At 38.9% G+C, this 18,769-nt stretch overlaps 2 protein-coding genes across 2 annotated transcripts in view; both read right to left on the bottom strand.

Annotated features, from left to right (window-relative positions):
• Positions 1 to 917: 917 nt before the first annotated feature.
• On the bottom strand, positions 918 to 6,580 carry ercc4 (excision repair cross-complementation group 4). The gene is made up of 11 exons (XM_057358418.1): positions 6,098 to 6,580; positions 5,230 to 5,410; positions 4,945 to 5,140; positions 4,659 to 4,866; positions 3,905 to 4,085; positions 3,698 to 3,820; positions 3,082 to 3,189; positions 2,464 to 3,001; positions 2,276 to 2,368; positions 2,066 to 2,178; positions 918 to 1,963 (listed from the first exon to the last, which is right to left on the bottom strand). The coding sequence occupies exons 1-11, from the start codon at positions 6,272 to 6,274 to the stop codon at positions 1,233 to 1,235; spliced, it is 2,649 nt and encodes an 882-aa protein (XP_057214401.1). The 5' UTR covers positions 6,275 to 6,580; the 3' UTR covers positions 918 to 1,232.
• An 8,814-nt stretch (positions 6,581 to 15,394) lies between these two features.
• Positions 15,395 to 18,769, bottom strand: part of cpped1 (calcineurin-like phosphoesterase domain containing 1) — a 30,798-nt gene continuing 27,423 nt past the window's right edge. The window contains exon 4 of the mRNA XM_057358758.1: positions 15,395 to 18,047. Coding sequence (XP_057214741.1) covers positions 17,824 to 18,047 — 224 coding nt within the window. The 3' untranslated portion in view covers positions 15,395 to 17,823. The remainder of the gene's footprint in view (positions 18,048 to 18,769) is intronic.

The following is an 18,769-nucleotide window of genomic DNA, read 5'->3' as shown; positions in this document are numbered from 1 at the left end:
TCAGAGACAATTCCTTCATCCAGAATCACTCCAGACCCTTCAGATTTCCAGCTGCATGTTAGTGCTTCTCCTTTTCTGTTCTCCCCACTCATTTTCTATAGGGTTCATGTCAAGGAACTGTCTGGGATGGCCATGGCAGAAGCTTTGTCTTGTGCTCAGTGACCCATTTTGTTTTGATGTTTGTTTTTAGATCATTGTCCTGTTGGAAGATGCAAACTTGGCCTATTACGTGACTCCTTGTAGGGGCAGTCAGGTTTTGATTTTTTATCTGTTGATATTTGCTATCCACGATGCCATCTATCTGAACAATATATCCAGGATCTCCAGAAGAGAATTAGACCCAAAATATTAATTAAAGATACAGCAATGTATATAATTTTACACATGGGGTACTTTTTATCCCTGTGTACCAAACCCATATTGAGTGTTTGCTGCTAAAAATCTCTTTTTTTTTTGTTTTGTCAGACCATAGATCATTTGAAAAGTAACAGACACTACTGGAATTACAAACAGGATGGTTTCTTTGTCAGATGAAACTAAAAAAATGAGCTTTTCAGCAGCAAACGCTCAAGATGCGTATAATTAGTAGCATTAAAAGCATTTAGTAACATTAAAACGTTACTTTTAATAATGATTTAGTAACATTTAAATGTTAAAAGCATTTATTAATGCGTTGTTCCAGAAATTATTTCTGGGTTGAGGTGGGAAATATGCTAAATCCGAGGTGTCTGGAATGCAGCATTACTTTTATAAATACAAATTAACCATGATTTTGCTACAGTATCCACAGTTCAACCATGGTTCTTGCAATAAAACCATGGTTATACAAATGATAATAAATAGACCCAAAAATTGATAAATATAAAAACTTACTACATTTTTACTAGGTGCAAATTAAAGGGACTTTTACATTGTGCTTTCAAGACTGCACCAATAACAATAACATTTTATTTAAAGTCACACAACATACAGAAATAATTCATTTCAATCACTATCATTTTAACATCTTACAAAAAAACGTGTAAAATGCTCAAAGACAAAATGAGGCATTTTGTTATCTTCAATACACAACGACAGCTTAAATGCTATTAAAATATACAATAGCAATTCATTCAAAGCACATGATACAAGAATTTTATAATAAATACAATTCAAAGCCAGACATTCTTGTTGGCACAAAGCTGAAACAAACCTGAGATTACTTCACAAATTCAAATGCTTCTTTAAAACACCTACTTGTTTTTCTGAACAGGCACTATATTCATTGGATTGTGAATAAATTCATTAAGCTGTCTTGCATTGCTGATACTGCCCAATATCTCACTTAGCTTTTCCTGACTAAATGTCACAAGATCAGCCAGACAGGAAGCTTGTTTTAGAAGGCTTTTAAAGTTTTTCACATTGACTCCAGGCATTCGGAGCAAGAAGTCGTGCGGCCCGGGGTTGTACAGATCTGCAGACTCTATCACAGTATCCGACTCCACCGTGACGGCCTGAGCCGCAGCAGCGTCAGGTTCCTGGCGGCCATGTTTGAGCTCCTGGAACAGCTCTGCTGTAACGTGGGGCGACGGGCACCAGAGCAGTCTCAGACGAGGGAAATGGAGGGTGAGAAGGGTCAATTTGGACGTGACGTCATTGGCGGAGATCTCCTGACGCAGGTCGCTCCGGGCCACCAGGGAAAAAGGTTTAGCTGGGTCAAACTCGATAAGCAGCACGGGCCGACGATAGAATCGGTTCATGGAGAGGCACTGTGTGTAAAGACGCCCGCTTTGCAGCGAACCAATGAGATCGCTGACGCTTTTGCGCTCCACGCAGATATCCGATGTCAAAATGTAGTCGCCGACTTCTAGAGTCACGGGTTCGATGTCCAGACCCCGTCGATGCAGAAGGGATGGAAGCTCACTGCGGAACTCCCTCATGTCGACTATGATTTGATGAGGCTCTTTAACCTCTTCACGACCCCCTGAATTAAAATTTAAGGAAAAATTAAGGAAAAAATTACACTTTAATATGTGTGAAATTCATAGAAGTAATGTACCAAAAAGTAACAGAATAAAATAGTTACCTGCTTTGCGGGTGTCAGTGGCAGCAGTGGCGGGCTCCTGACTGCGGGCGAGATCTAGGTTGGTGTCCTCCCTACCTTCTCTCTCTTCCGGCACAACCATGCTGGCTTTTTCCCTATATTAAAGAGAATAAATAGCTTTCATATAATGACAGCATAGAAATATTTATGTCACTGAATCTTCAATTCCTTGGACTGAGGTGTGGATCCAACCTTATGAGGTGCTCAAATGCTTGTTTTTCTTTGCTGAGGACTGTAAGGTACCTCTGCTCTTCTGTTGAGCCTCCATAAATAAGAAAATACACCCTACAAAAGAATATAAAAATGAAAAAGTTATCATATATTTCATATTATACATTTACATCTTACGTCTTGTATTTTGTCCATATCAATATACACACCGGAGAGGTTTTCCTGGTCTGCTGGCTTTAAAAATTTCCAGCTGTCGCACAAAACTGAGTTCAGCATCATACAAAACCACAAACATGGGGTCAACCTCATGCAACACCCGCGTCAGACTGTAGGGGTCATTGCATCCTTTCAATGGGTGAATGACTGTCAGTGGCTCTTTAAGAATCCCGTAGTAGTCATCTGAAGAAAGATCTAGTAGAACCTCTTCTTCTTCCTCTTCTTCAACCAGTCCTTCTTCATCTTCACTGTTTCCAGTCAGGTCCTTCTCAGCTCCGTCTTGTTTCTCAATCTTTGTAGGTTTCTTTGAGTTGGCTTTGGCTATTTTTTGCCGCCCATTCTTTCCTTTGCTCATCTTACCGGAGGCTCTTCTGGGCCAACCTTTCTCATTTATCAGCAGAGCAGGCTGGGGATCATCTTTTCCAATTGTGCGGGCATAAAGGCGATTCAGTAGGTGGTCTGCACCTTTGTGGATATATTCCTTCAGCTGAGCACAGGTTCTGTCATCACTGGCGCATATCAGCACACGGCCTGGTGTGCAGACAACGTACTCAATTTACTATTCATGTGAATGCAAGGAGTGAAAAGTGCAGTTTGTAAAATTATTTTACCTGGTTCACGCTCAGAGCAGTTGTTCTCCTTCTCAATCTCCTGTAGCACCTCCGTTAAAGCTTCCCACTTGGGATTTTTCTCAAGTACAAGCTCTCTTTTTGAAGGGCCTAGTGAAATACACAAAAAATACACAATATATAGTATGCATAACGCATATGCAAAACAAATTGAGGATATGCGATTGTCGCCAAAAATGCAAGATAGTATTTATTTTGTGTGTAAACATTTTTTAATTCAATTGCTAATTTGTGCAATTTTTTATCATTTTTTTGGGATTGTTCACCCAAAAATGAAATTTCTGTCATCATTTACTCACCCTCTTGAACTTGACTTTCTTTCTTCTGCAGAACTAAGATATTTTAAAAGAAGAATGTGGGTAACCAAACAGCGCCGGCACCCATTCACTTCTATTGTATGGACCCACAAGCCACAACCAGTGCAAGTGAATGGGTGCCAGCGCTGTTCGGTTACCAACTTCCTTCAAAATATCTTCTTTTGTGTTCTGCAGAAGAAAGAAGGTAATACAGGTTTGAAATGACAAGAGGGTGACTAAATGATGACAGAATTTTCATTCTTGGGTGAGCTATCCCTTTGTACAAGTCAAATGTATTGTACCTGTGGCACTTTGCTTTTGCTCAATCCCTCCAACTTTCATTTTCTTCTTTGCCTCTTGAATGCGATACACCCGACTGCGAGCATTTACAAACATTGACATGCTAGAGTCCAGGAACAACCAGCCTGATTGTGAACAGAAAAACGTGACAACAATTGTATTGTATTTGTAATAAAGTACAATAAGAGCAAAAGGACAGATGACTGTACCTGAATTACTACCAAAGCTTTTCTGGCTGGTTCTCAAAGACTCCAACAGATTGAGAAATGTGACGCAATCGTACTGAGTGAGGTAGAGAAGAAGGGTTCTTAAAATCTTCAAGTCCTGAACTAGAGATTTGGTCCTGGAGCCCAGCTGATGCCACAATGGGTTGAGGTAATGGCGTACTATCTAAATACAGAAAAACAAAAACTCACACCATTAACTTCTGTAATTCCTTTACTTATCTTGAATGTGTTTTTATTGCTGTTGTTTTATTTTGGTCTGTTTTGTTTTATTTTTATCTATGTGTTCATGTCTGTTTTATGTGCTCTATAAATAAACAAGACTTGACTTGCCAAACACTATAGGGCCGTTTCCTGGACATGGATTAGGTTAAATCAGGACTAGGCCTTAGTTAAATCAGGACATTTAAGTAGTTTTTACAAACATGCCTTACAAAAAAATATCACTTGCATACATTTTGAGACAAAACAATGGCACTGATGTATTTTAAGATATGTCAGTGCAAGCTGTTTTCAGTTTAGACAACTCTTAACATTTATTGTAGTCTAGGACTATTCTTAATCCCTGTACAGGAAACCGGCCCTATATGTGTAGTGCTAAAAACACATATTATTTTGTATTCATTAAATACAACGTACATATTAATTGTGCGTTAAAAAGCAATCATTAAACTATTATTCCAATATAAAATGTTCAGTTCATTACGATCAACAGCATAAGAATATGGGGTTGTCTCACTTTCTCAAAAGAAGTGCCCAGGGCATTCTCCAGCGAGAGATCTTCTGCTTCCAGAGTGGGATTATAGCGCTTTAACTCCTTCAGGCAGGCGTTCATGATGTCCAGAATAGAGCTCTGGATAGCTCTCATCGCTGGAGTCATAGACACATGCAACTCCACCACATCCGGCTTGTGTTTGTCCAGTGTTGTGTTGACTGATGCTTGAAATCTAGCAGACAACAACACATTATGAATAATGCCTAAACAAGTATATGTGAAGTAGATTGTTGCTGAAAATTGTTCATACCTTGGCCAGAGAAAGAGTTTCTTCACAAACAGATTTCTCATCACCCGCTCAACCTGACAGAAACCAGAAGAGAAGGATGTCGCCTTATCTGTAAAGGCCTTGATGAATCCTGTCTTGTTTTTTTGCCGATAGAGTCTCAAAATGAAAGCCTCCTGACATGATTCGATGATCTTATGGGCTCGGTACACCAGGATTCCTGTGTAAGTAAACACCAGCACAATTTACTAAATTAACTGTGTTACTTGAGTGTAATGGACACAGCTTTATTTTGGACTTCCCGCTGACCTGTTATAAGATTAGCAGGAATTCTGTCTGTAAGGAAGTCCACCACCAGGATACGGCTTGTAACAAACAGAACGCCTCCTCTGGTGTACACATTATATCTTTCACTGCTCTGGACATCGCTGGTTACAGTCTGGGGAAGATGGCTCACCCCTTCAGATCGCAACTTTTCTGTGAAATACTCCTGTGAAATACAGACAGACACATTCACCTTATCCTGCACATTAAGTAACTTCTATTTAGGAATTATACAGTCAAAAAGTGTTCATATAATTCATAAAAAGACACAAACCAGCACAACAACAGTACAGCCATCTCTTTATCAAAGGTTTTCCATTTTTAACAGCGATGGGTCACTATACTTACTCACTATTTTAATTTTCATTAATATTTTCATATTCAAATATTATATTACTTATTTTTATTTTAATGCTAGAATTTTTTATTAAAAACACAAACACTTACATATATATGTAAAATGTGTTATTGGTTACCATTTAATACTTATACCATTTGCTATTTTCTTTTACATAATTATATTTTTAGCCTTTTAATAACTAAACTATAACGTGTTTTTACAGTTTAAAGATTAGACCTAAATATAATAGGTAAACTAGGTTTTACTGTAATTAAACCATGGTAAACTTGTGGTTGCTCGGGTTTTCCGACGAATTTAAAATATATATATATGTTGACTAAAGTGAAACCTGGTAGATTTGTGGTTTTACTACAGATAACTATGTTTACTATAGTAAATTCGTGAGGGCAAGTACAGCATATCACATTACTGTCACTGCTTGACATGTCAACAACCCCACTATTATTGTAGATGTGATCCAATGCAATAGCATGGTAAAACTGTCTGTCCCACCTGTTCAGGGGTAGTTGTGTTCAGAAGCAGAACCAGACTGCCCTCCTCTGAATACAGTTTCATAAAGTGTAGCAGTAATCTGTCAATCCCGAGACCCTCAGCTGTGATCATGAGCCCGTCCGTGCTGAACAGACTCAGAATCATCTCCGTCTCATACTCCAGAAGAGGGCTCGCCATCTTGATGCTTGATTACAACGATGATCGAGCCTTCAAGTGGTGTGAAATATTCATTCATGTATGTATGATTTGCTGGATAGCGCTGGATTAACAATTCTTAGATTACGGAAATTCATAATTTGCCTTTTATTGCGAATCGAATCGACGAATCGAAATCCACAAATGTTTATAATGAGGTTGTTTTATATTTCTTCATATTATACAAGTTCTTTATGTCTTCGTTACGGTTTCAAAAAGTAGTACTGTTGTGTCACGTGACCATGCGGCGCTGCCGCTGAGAAGACCCACTGCGTATGACATCAAAACCCCTATTAGCGCCCCCTACTGCTTTGGAGGGAAAACATAAGGGAAAATTACGTGTCCGTATTAAAAAAAATTTTTTTAAATATGTTTTAATGATAGGAGAACATTAATTCATTGTGATGATGTATTTCACTGAAGGTGTATTCAATAAACATTTATATGAAGGAAGCGACACCTCACTACGTGGCTCTGTTTCGAAATTGGATATGTAAACATTTCCATTTTTATTCATTTATTTTATTTTATTACATTTAAAGACATTCGAAAAGACTGCGACTACACATAAACAAGACATGAACTGTCCCAGTTATTTATGTTACTAATTCAATATTGTTCTTTTATCCTATTAATTTGTTATATTTTCTATAATGGCCGTAAACAGAATCTATTGAAGTAAATGCTAACATTATATTTTAGCAAAAGCCTGAGCTGAACAGATTCAACGTGATGAGCTATTGTGAACAAACTAAAGCCACATTAGATATGCGTTCTAAAACATTATGGGATGTATTGTCATGTTGTGGCCTCCAGAGAGCAGTAAAGCACTTCTATGTAGAGTATTCTGTATGAGCGCTTGCACAATAAGTGGGGCATGCTTAAAAATAAATAGGAAATGGGTTTAGAGAGCTATTATGAAGAATATTACATGCACAAGGATGTTTTTCTTGAAGAACGCTAAAATCAATCTGCAGAGAAACATTTTCACTTTGTTGCCAACACAATTACACACAAAATATAGGCCTACTTAAGCAAAAATAACAAAATGAACAGAATAGATATGCAAACAGGTGAATTTATTTTTCAAGTTTTTATATCTGCAGCCTCTACATAAATGTATAACTAGAAAGTTGTTATTCTGTGACTATAGGTAAAAGTGCTATGAGACTATATTTAACTTAATCTTTCAATCCTTGTAAATAGAATAAAATAGAATTCAAAACAAAATAAAAGCGTGGATTATTTACAGTGGGTAAAAGATGATCTGGATATGCTAAAGATATGTTTTAAGTAAGGGATAATCCACGGCGTGGAGGCCAAGAAACACCTGACACAAAGTGCATTAAAATCCTTTAATGCAAGGTTAGCTGTGGATTATCCCATTTATCCCATGGTCATTTGCCAAATTAAAGCTGTTATTGATGTTAACGGTGCAATTTTTGATCAGACAGGTGAAAATGACAGTTCTTTTTGTCAGTTCATTTCAAATGTTGATCAAACTGACTGGAACTGTCCGTGCATTAAACGGTTTTAATGCACACCATCCAGCCAATCAGAATCGAGTATTCAATCAGACCATGGTATAAAAGGTCTGCTATATTCTAGAGTGTCCTGGGAGAACCCTTAATTCATCAAGTGATTTGGTTTCTTGTTTGAAATAAAAGACTGGAAACCTTGAATAGCCTACGTCACTTAAGAAGTAACATCATTCCATGGCAGAAAGTAAAATGATAAAATCAGCTTTTTTGAGGTCATAGACTGAACACCTAAAAAAGACGAAATGGTGAATCTGGAAGAAAAAGAAAGGGACCTTTTATTTAACCTGGTGCAGAGTTGAATATGAGCCATTCTCAAAGCCCATCATGTCAATAAAGACTGCGACAGTAATAGAAAGCAAACAAGCAGTGACTGGAGATGTCAAGAAGCATATGAGAATAATCGAAGCAAGAAAAGATGGCAGTTTGGGGAGCAAACTGGCGCTTCAGGGTTACGTATGTCACTCATTACAAAAAGTCAAAATGTTCAACTTACCATAAAGAGTAATTCAGAATCAGTATGTAAATGATATATACACCATACGAAAGAGTGGCTTCTCAAAAGAACTGTTTTGAATATCACACTTAAAGTGTTCCCACTAACTAACAGATATCACTGAAATAGATGTTCTGAGAAATCACACCTGCTGTGTGACAGCCACAGGCTATACCACAAAGTTTTGGATGAAAATTACACATTTTCACAATATTGCCTGATATTCAGTTTGCACAACCCCAAATGAAGAAACAGTGATAACTGTGACCATCATGAGATAAACACTCAAATCACATTCTCAGGTATTTGAACCTTTAATGATACCCAATAAACTGGCTGGTTTTGTAGTAATGTGATAAATGATCCATGCTAATCTAGAGTCTTTGCTAAAATTACCATACTGTGGCTTCCATCACCACTTTGAAAGCCAGTCGCTTTCAGTGCAGATGGGCAATTCCGTGCAAATGTTAACCTTAAGAAGAATAACTCAAGTTCTTACCAAAGGTTTTAACCATATAGGCTACTGATAGGTCATATGTCAATAATTGGGTGTATGCACTATGCACACAGGGCGATGATGTACTCTCAGCCAGCTCTGTTACATCTGGCGCACGTAGCATCCATATGCTCAGCCGTAGTGCTGTCTGTTCGCTGAAATTTGAATGATTTCTTCTGAATGTTAACATAATTATCGCTTGGTAAAAAATAACGTCAGCGCCATGAGAGCGGAAGTGGCTTAGCTGGCGGAAATTTTAGCGGAAGTACATCATCGCCCCGTGTGCATACCTCATTGGTGCAAAAAAAGTTTAATATATTGCCTTCTTTTCATTAATCCAAATATTATGTGTTGTAATCTAATTGAAGAAGGGGATGAAAACCAATGCTGTCCAGTGTGAGAAAATCTGGCAAAAGATTACCCGTATTAGTTATTTTTATAAGAACCAAAAAGAGATGAATGTTCACATAAATTGTAGAACATAGAATCCCTCCGCATGTATAAGGCTAGTTTACATTTTCATGTTGAAATGAGTCAAAACGCTAATTAAAGATGCTAAGTTAATAACACAGCTCAAAAGCATAACCAACAAGGTCACATGCAACAGCATTAGGTATGAGGATTTATATATATAGTGCGTTATTGGGTTGAAGATTTGATTTTCACCTCTCAGACAGGTATTTATAAACTATATAATTTTGCAATGCCAATGAGGCATCTTAATCTTAATGATGTAGTGTGTGTCTGCATCTCCTCATTTGACCTGTGTTCTCTCCATCTTTGCTAATGTGCCCTCCACCTCACTGTCTGCTGAAAATGACTTACTGACCAAACCCAATGCAATACAGTGTTCAGATGCAGACTGCACATCAAACTATCAAAGTCTGACTGACAACCCGAAGTGCCCACTTGTATAAAGTTTTTGCTTTAGAAAGTTTGGACCAAGTAAGAAAACTATCAACTCAACTTTATTTATATAGCGCTTTTTACAATTTTCATTGTTACAAAGCAGCTGTACATAAGACATATTGACTATAAGCAAACCAATTAAAGTTGAACCTGCAAAAACAAGAAAAAGGTGAAAACAAAGACAGACATACCCACATACAAAACACTCCACACACACAATATACGTACTAACACACAGACACACACACACGGACGCGGACGCGCACACACACACACATGTACACACACAAGTACGCGCACACACAAAGACACGCACACACACGCACACGCCCGCACACACACACACACACACACACACACACACACACACACACACACACACACAGTGGGAAGCACACATTTAAGATAAAGGAGAGAGAAGCACAGGTCAAATATAACAGACTATAAATTCCTATATGCAATATTACTTAAGTAAAACTTTAAAATTCTAAAGCAGCCTCCCCGGCCAGGCAGATGCAAAACAGTATGCAAACGGTGGCGAGGAACCCAAAACTCTAATCGAGAAAAAAAACCTCAGGAGAACCCAGGCTCAACCAGGGGATTCCAGTTCCCCTCTGGCAAAAGCTGCTGCCTCTGCACAAGCTCCAGAGAGCTTGCACAAGGCTAAATAAAATAAATAAACTTACTAATAAGGTAAATTATAGTTTAAGATTATCATTAATAATCTAATAGCATTTGAAATTTTGTGGTGAGGACATGTCAGGTGACCGTGTCCTTCTTTATCTAGCTCTATCATCTCAGCTCTTGTCAGGTCTCCGCTCTACCATCAGGTCAGGCCATGAACTGCATCCTGCTCACTGTGGTAACCTTGGAACAATGAGACAAGACTGGCTGAGAGTAGAGTACTGTTCTGCACTCTTTGATGCAACAAGTACATCAGTTGTGTTTTTAGTTCTGGTTGATCTAACTAGTGCAGCCTAAACCCTCAGAAGATTTATATTATGGAAGTCTAGTGTATGCAAGATTAAAAAGATGCGTCTTTAGTCTAGATTTAAACTGACAGAGTGTGTCTGCCTCCCGGACAGTGCAGGGAAGACTATTCAAAAGTTTAGGCGCTAGATAGGAGAAGGATCTACCACCTGCACTTGATTTTGAAATTCTAGGTATTACCAACTGACAAGGACGCCTGAGAGCATAATGCACGTGAAGGACTGTAATACAAAAGGAGTTCATTCAAGTACTGAGGAGCTAAACCATGTAGGGCTTTATAGGTAATAAGCAAGGTTTTAAAGTTAACACGATGCTTTATAGGTAACCAGTGCAAGGTTGACAGAACCGGGCTAATATGTTCATACTTTTTTGTACGTGTAAGAACTCGAGCTGCCGCGTTTTGGACCAGTTGGAGTTTTTGTAATAAGCCTGCAGGGCAACCACCTAACAGTGCATTACAGTAATCTAGTCTTGATGTCATGAATGCATGAATTAACTTCTCTAACTTCTTTTTTGACAAGGGGCCTTATAACAGCCACCTTATATGCTTTAGGCACATGTCCCAATGTCAGAGATGAGTTAATAAAACCAAGAATAGGATCTATAATTTCTGGGAGCATCTCTTTCAGTAGATTTGTAGGTATAGGGTCTAGCATGCATGTTGTGGGTTCTAACAATGGGTTCTAACTGCAGCATAAAAAAGATCTTAGCTCTGTATACTGTGGTAGGCTACATGAGACCAGTTTTACTGCACTTATGCTTTTTGTTGTCCTTCTGTTGTTCCAATTGCTTCTATTGTTTACCTCATTTGTAAGTCGCTTTGGATAAAAGCGTCTGCTAAATCACTAAATGTAAATGTAAATAATGGCAAATTTCTTTGTTTGTTGAAAAAAAAAGGTTTTATTAGGGATCGTGGTTTAGCTGGTTGGTGTGAGTCACTGTTATTATAATTTATATTTTATATATAATTTATTTCAAATATTTCTGTTAATTAAAATAAAATAGAATGTATATTCAAAAAATATTATTTGAAACACTGAGAAATGTTGGCTCAGCAATAAACTGAAATAAGGGATAGTTTACCCAAAAAATGACAATTCTGTCATCATTTACTCATCCTCAGATTGTTCCAAACCTGTATCTTTGTTCTACTAAACACAAAGGAAGATATTTGGAAGAATGTAAGTAACCAAACAGATCTCATACCCCATTAACTCCCATAGTTTTTATTTTATCTACTATTGCAATAAATGGGGGATGAGATCTGTTTGGTTCCTGACATTCTTCCAAATATCTTCCTTTGTGTTTAGTAGAACAAAGAAATGTATACAGGTTTGGAACAACCTGAGGGTGAGCAAATGATGACAGAATTTCATTTTTGGGTGAACTATCCCTTTAAGGTTACTAAAAACAAAAAAAGCAAAAATGAACAAAGGCAAATTAACCAAAGCAAATGACCAAAAAATTACCAAACAAAACAAAGCAGCTAAAAATGAAACTAAAATTAACATGGAAACCAATATAAAAATGTACAAAAAATAAAAGATAATTCTAAATAAAAATAAAACTACAATGAAACTACAACTCTGGTTAGTTGCTACTAGTAGAGGCTGTAAATACATTACAATTACGGTCCTTAATGCAGACATGTATTTTGACAGAATATTTTTTTGCAGGTATTACTTTATATAAATTCTAAATATTTCTTTATTTTATATAGTTGATGTTTTGTCGGGTCACACACTTACAAGCATAAAATGGACTTAACATCACAGCTCAGGATTGTCGCTAGTGAATGGTTCTGAACTTTGCGTGGTCTTGTGGAGCCTTATTAGTCACATAGCATTTTTAGCTCAGGTGATTGGCTAAAAAAAGGCTGTTTAACTCTACCAATTCTATATCTGTATCAATTCTAAATTGTGTACATCCAGGAACATCTTAACAGCCATCATGGATGAGTGAAAATGAGATCCAGGTATCATATTTCCCCTTATGATTCACTATATCATTTTTTACTCTAATTCAGTTTTGGCTGTTTGGCAGGTGGTTATTATTGGTGGTTTATATGTCAGGCTGTTAATGCCCTGTGATTTACTCAGTGTAGGAGTTCATTCTGCTGTGTGAAAAAAGCCAACCTGCTAAATGTCAAACGCCATCCTGTTCCAAGTCTGAATTCATCTACATGCCAAATTGCCTGTCCATGCGAGAAGCCAATGGGGAGGGCAAGAAAACCCTCTTTAAGCTCTACAAACTATCCAATGCTAATAATTCCAATTTCTATGGCATCACTATAAAGAACCTTTTGTAGCACATTTTTTAAAGGTTCAGTTTGTCATTTTTTGTAAAGGATCTATTCACATAAATGCAATCAAATATACATAACTATGTCTTCAGAGGTATATACTGTAAAGACCTTACATAATGAAGTGTTATGTTTTTATTATCTTAGAATGAGCTATTATCTATCTACAAGATACAGTAAATGTACAGGTAGGTGGAACACCTTCCAGGCATTACTGTCGGTCGCACCTCCTCCGGTGCCCATGGGTCAGCTGCAGGGTCATCAGCCATGAACCACCATTCACCAACGTTTCACTCCTTTAATCCTGGAACGTCTCCTGGTGGCGGAGCAGTGACAGGGACGTCTCCCTGTCACCCCCTGCAGCTGATAGGTGTTACCCTCTGCAGCTGTTGTCGGGGTTGTCGGTCTTTCCTCCTCAGCCATAGCCAAAAGCTCCCCTTCTTGGCCTCCTCGGCTAGCTCTTTGATTGCCTTCTTTAGGGTCCCTCCAGTCGCTCCTACCTCCCTCAGAAGGCGTGTGGTTGACAGCCCCACATAGCCTCGGCATCCAACCTCCACTGGATAGATGGTGGTCTTCCAGCCAGCCTCCCAACACTCAGCAGCCAGTTCTGAGTACTTGGCCTTCTTCCGTTCGTAGGCGGCCTCAATCCCCCCCTCCGCTGGTATGGTGAGCTCAATGAGCAGCACAGATTTTGTCTTGGTGGACCACACCACTATGTCGGGGCGGAGAGATGTGGCAGTGATCTCGATCGGGAAACGGAGCTGCCTGTCGAGGTCGACTCTCATGTTCCATTCCTGGTCAGGGGAAAACGGCCTAGGTGTTTCTCTTGGTCTGACGTTTCTTCTCCCCCCGTCTTCCGTAACAAACCTGATGTGGTTGTGGTTCTCTGCTGGTGGTGCCCCTTTGCTGCCCTGTCGACGCCCCTCTAGCACTTCGGCTAGCTTTCTCAGAACCTGGTCGTGGCGCCATCTGTAGCGTCCCTGGGAGAGTGCGATCTTACAGCCTGACAAGATGTGCTGGAGGCTTGCATTAGGGGTATTGCAGAGTGCACAGCCTTCTTCCCTCCCAAACCACTGGTGAAGGTTCCGAGAACAGGGAAGCGTGTCGTAGGTTGAGCGGATTAGGAAACTGAGCCTTGCCTGCGGGATCTTCCACAAGTCTGACCAGGTGATGTTTCGGTTGGCAACTCCCTCCCAGGTTGTCCAGCTTCCCTGTCGGCCCTGCGACACGGCCTTTATCCTATAGCGCTCTTCCTCCATTCTTGTCACCTCCGCCACCACCATCTCCTTCCTCTCTTTACGGTTAGCATTGGACCAGAAACGTTCTCCCCATCCTAGCCCTGCTCTTCCAAGATACAATGTATAAGTAAGGGATAATCCACGATTAATGGGTTTTAATGCACGATGTGGAGGCTAAGAACAACCCGACGCGAAGCATTTTATTGATGTTAACAGTGAAATTTTAGATCAAACAGGTAAAAATTACAGTGATTTTGTCAGTTAAATTTCAAATGTAATCAAACTTACTGGAGCCTCCTGTGCGTTAAAGGGTTTTAATGCACGATGTGGAGGCTAAGAACAACCCGACGCGAAGCATTTTATTGATGTTAACAGTGAAATTTTAGATCAAACAGGTAAAAATTACAGTGATTTTGTCAGTTAAATTTCAAATGTAATCAAACTTACTGGAGCCTCCTGTGCGTTAAAGGGTTTTAATGCACACCTTCCAGCCAATCAGAATCGAGTATTCAAAAAGACCATGGTATAATATCTTAATATTATACATTATACACCGCAGGTCCCCTTACATGAAATTCACCATGTTGTTTCTACAGTAGCCCTTATCGGACAAACTGTTCTACATAGCGTGTTTCGTAAATACGTTATCTCCTTCGGCAAAGAAACGAAAACGCAACATCTTTTTCCTGCGAGTGCTTTGTAGTGCTTTGAAGGGGGTGGGTGGAGTGAACCGTTGGTTGCAATTCACAACCTCACCGCTAGATGCCACTAAAATCTCCACATTGATCCTTTAAGAGTGTAAAGAAACGCATCACGTTTCATTGAGTTGAACACGATCTGCTCAAACGTACGACATACTAACAGGATTGCAATTGTTATGAAGCCATTACTATGGTGTGGTCACTGACCTGGGCAAATCATATTATGTTGTACATCCTTCAGTACTGAATGTTGTCTTAGAGGGACATACTGATTACTTGCCCTTGGGCCCGAGCATTGCAACAAAGAGCACAGGATTACGCTTTCAAAATACAATGATGCTTCAGCAAGGAACTAGAAGGAAAATAAGGTTACATGACATAACTTCTGTCTAGCATCACTGAGCAAGATATTTGCCGTGAGTTGGCAAGCAATAGGTACAAACATCTTTGTTTATTAGGGTTAGTGGATGAAACTGCTCTAAAAATATTCACACGATTTGTTTGGAAAGAAGAATGACTAAGCAGAAAACTAAAATATCTCATTTATAATCAATTTTGTGTAATTACAAGGTAAAAATACAGTCATGTACAGAATATGATCATCTTTAAACATCGATACGTGAAAAGAAAAGAAACCGAGGATCTGAAACAGTGTCATTTTACACATCAAGCACACTTGCACAAAGGAAGGACAGATGAGGAAGTACGAGGTCACAGATGGAAGAGTTTGGTCTTTTGAAAATGTCTCTTTTGGATGCTTCTGGAAGTCACTCGTGTGAGGTGAGGTCAGCAATTATGTTTTGTGGTGATCCACCCACAGCGCAAATGACTCACTGTCCTGTTCACCGTAGCCCTGTCTTTCAACGGTTACCATGGCGATCGCCTCTTTCCTCCTCTCAGAGTTGGAAGAGAGTAATGAGCAGAGCAGAAAGGAGTGAACTCATCAAACTGTCATCTACGGTGTTCAGCTCTATTAAACTACTATTGTACCACAGCATTGCCTCTCTCCATTAGTATGATGAGCTGATTTAACTTTAGTGTTTAAGAAATTCTCAGACGCATTTGCATGATTAAAGTGTAGAGAGCCATGATCTACGTATCAAAGATCAAAAGTTTCACTGGCTCATGTTTTTAATGCTTGCTAATGTATTCAGAAGGTGAGACTCATTTTAGTTCTGTAAGAACACACCCCATAAAAGCTTTACATGTAGACACAATGGCTCTACAATGAAATGATTACAAAATAATTCATCCCAAAATTAAAATTCTGACATTATTCACAAAATCTTAAAAATGTTTTACACAATCTCACAGAAATTTGAACGTATTTTACGAGGTGGCTAATTCGTATGAATTCATACGATCTTATGATGTGTTCACATCAAACGTGAATTAAACGGTTTGCGCGAGTAAATTACATACAAAGTCGATGCAAAGTTGCGAATAGATGCAAATTGTTGCGCCTTCCGTGCAAGGTGAAAAATTTATGTCAAGTGAGAAATTCGCACGAATAACTGATTGACACCTACTATTTGACACAGATGGATGCGTGAAGACACAGTCGCGCGAAAATAAACTATTCCCGTAATTGTAATAACGAGTAATAAGGAGCGAGGTGTGAACACGGCATTATTCGTATGGTTTAATATGATTTGCTTTTGCGGCAGCGTGGTTAGGTTTAGGGGTGGGTCTTCAGTGTTAAGTTTCTCTACTAATCTTACATTTTGTACGGTTCACATTGTACGATATCATACGTATTAGCCACCTCGTAAAATGCCTATACATTTCCATGAGATCAGGTTGAATTGTTTTCTGTGGAACACAAAACCACTTCGGTCTGCATTCAATTTCATTGCAAAGAAAAAGACTAACGTAAACATTCTTCAAAAACTTTCTTTGTGGAACAGGTTTGGACTGACAGGAGGGTTAAAACAACGACAGAATCGTACACTATTGCTTTAAGACGTACTTTTCCGATCACTGTACATACCATTTTCAAAAATGAGAGCGATCATAAAATCTTTTTTTTTATTTAGCACTGCCCGTTGGAAGCTATTTCACAATAACAATCATTTGCCAAGTTACCTATTTTGTTGAAGTTTAGATACAATTGGTTCTGAACATCATGTGATGTCACCTCAAGCATGAATGATTTCTTCCATCCATTTGTGATGTGTCTGACTCTGAGTGTGTTTATTTTATGAAAATTCAGCCAACTCCTCATGACAAAAAGCATCTAGGTCACAAGTTCTGTGCTTACTCTGAATACACTGCATGTTTGAGTTCTCCCACCTGAACGACACTGGGGTCCAGGGATAGAGAGGACCACTCCAGAACTTTCACTTTCTTCTGCAGTAGTCACTGTGGATCCACTACTTTATTTCAATGTAAGCTTAAAGTAGTTGGCTCTGAAATCCTTCTTGATCTTATCTTGGTCTCTACAGATCTGGTACTTCACTTGATTTTGACAATCTGAATAGTGCTGACTGGTCTTTTTTGTAATCCTCACTATCATCTCTCTGTTGAGAACTCAAACCCAATGTGGTGCTTTTAAGAGAACCCAACAACTAAGGGACCTAACGGCTGTTTGTCAGAAGACTATGCAGATTTACCACTCAAGACAATACAGGAACTCATGCACAACCATCACAAATGGCTGCAAGCATTCAATAATTCATAAGGGAACAGACAATATTCAGAAACAAGGATATGTCCACTACTTTGCATAATTCTTGTTATTTATTTCGTAAAGTATATGTGAAGACTGTTCTTGACTGTCCTTGGGGGCAGTACTGAATAAAATAAATGCAAAAAAATTATAATCACTGTGTCTGCACAATAATAGACTATTGGTGGATCATTCAGACCAGCAGTTTCTTCAGGTCTTCATCTATTCCTCTTTCTGTTAATTGGTCCAGGCTATGGTAGCGATGGGTGACCTCATCTTCAGTAACTACCACCACCCTCACGCCATGCGTGTCATCTCCCAACTGACAGCCAATCGCTGAGCTCACCACCATATCCAGCCCATCATGGAATCCCCCGGCATTTCTGTGGTAGTGACCAGCGAACACGGCTTTCACACCTAAAACAGAGTAAAAAACTAAGAAACTGATGTCACTAATATTACTTAGAAAATGACAATCTAAAACATGCATGCTGTATGATTTTGGATAAAAGTAGTAGAAAGCTGATAAAATAAATAAAAATCTACACTTGAATGGGAAGTGACTTCAAGTTCACACTGACCAAATGGGAGTCACTTCAGATTCAGTTTTCATAGTCAATTTGCATAACCATAGCTTTTCATCACTCCCCTGCAGCAACGTTTAAGACTCTACCCATCAGGAATTGAAAACAAAATCACCATAGTCCATCAAACAAGTCACTCAAAATACAAGTCACCAATGAGCTCATTTTTAAAGGAATGAGGTTGGGGGTGATTCTTCTTAAAAGTTCATGCAAGGTTTAGCTTCTGATGTGGAATTCTACCATAGGAGGTGGCCCCGTACTGGGGTAATGGATGCATTCGAAACATTCACATGAATTTTTCATGCGCACAGAGCAAAGGTGCCAAAAACCGCAATGATGATGGTAGATGGCAAACCAAAGCACAAAGAAGTGAGTAGAATAATAGTTCGCTGCTTGTGTGTTGATCTGTATTTCAGCGGTTGTTTCACATGCATTCAACTGAAGTTTTTTTCTGGTGGTCTATTGGACACAAGTCAAGAATGATGCTAATGAACACAAATTACACTGACCTTGATACAACAGAAACAATTAATGGAAATCAATCATTCGGGTGAA

This window comes from Triplophysa rosa, linkage group LG18 (assembly GCF_024868665.1).
Source record: "Triplophysa rosa linkage group LG18, Trosa_1v2, whole genome shotgun sequence".
Taxonomy (NCBI): Eukaryota; Metazoa; Chordata; class Actinopteri; order Cypriniformes; family Nemacheilidae; genus Triplophysa; species Triplophysa rosa.
Note: the sequence above shows the minus strand (reverse complement) of the source record. Positions and strands in the feature narration are given on the sequence as shown.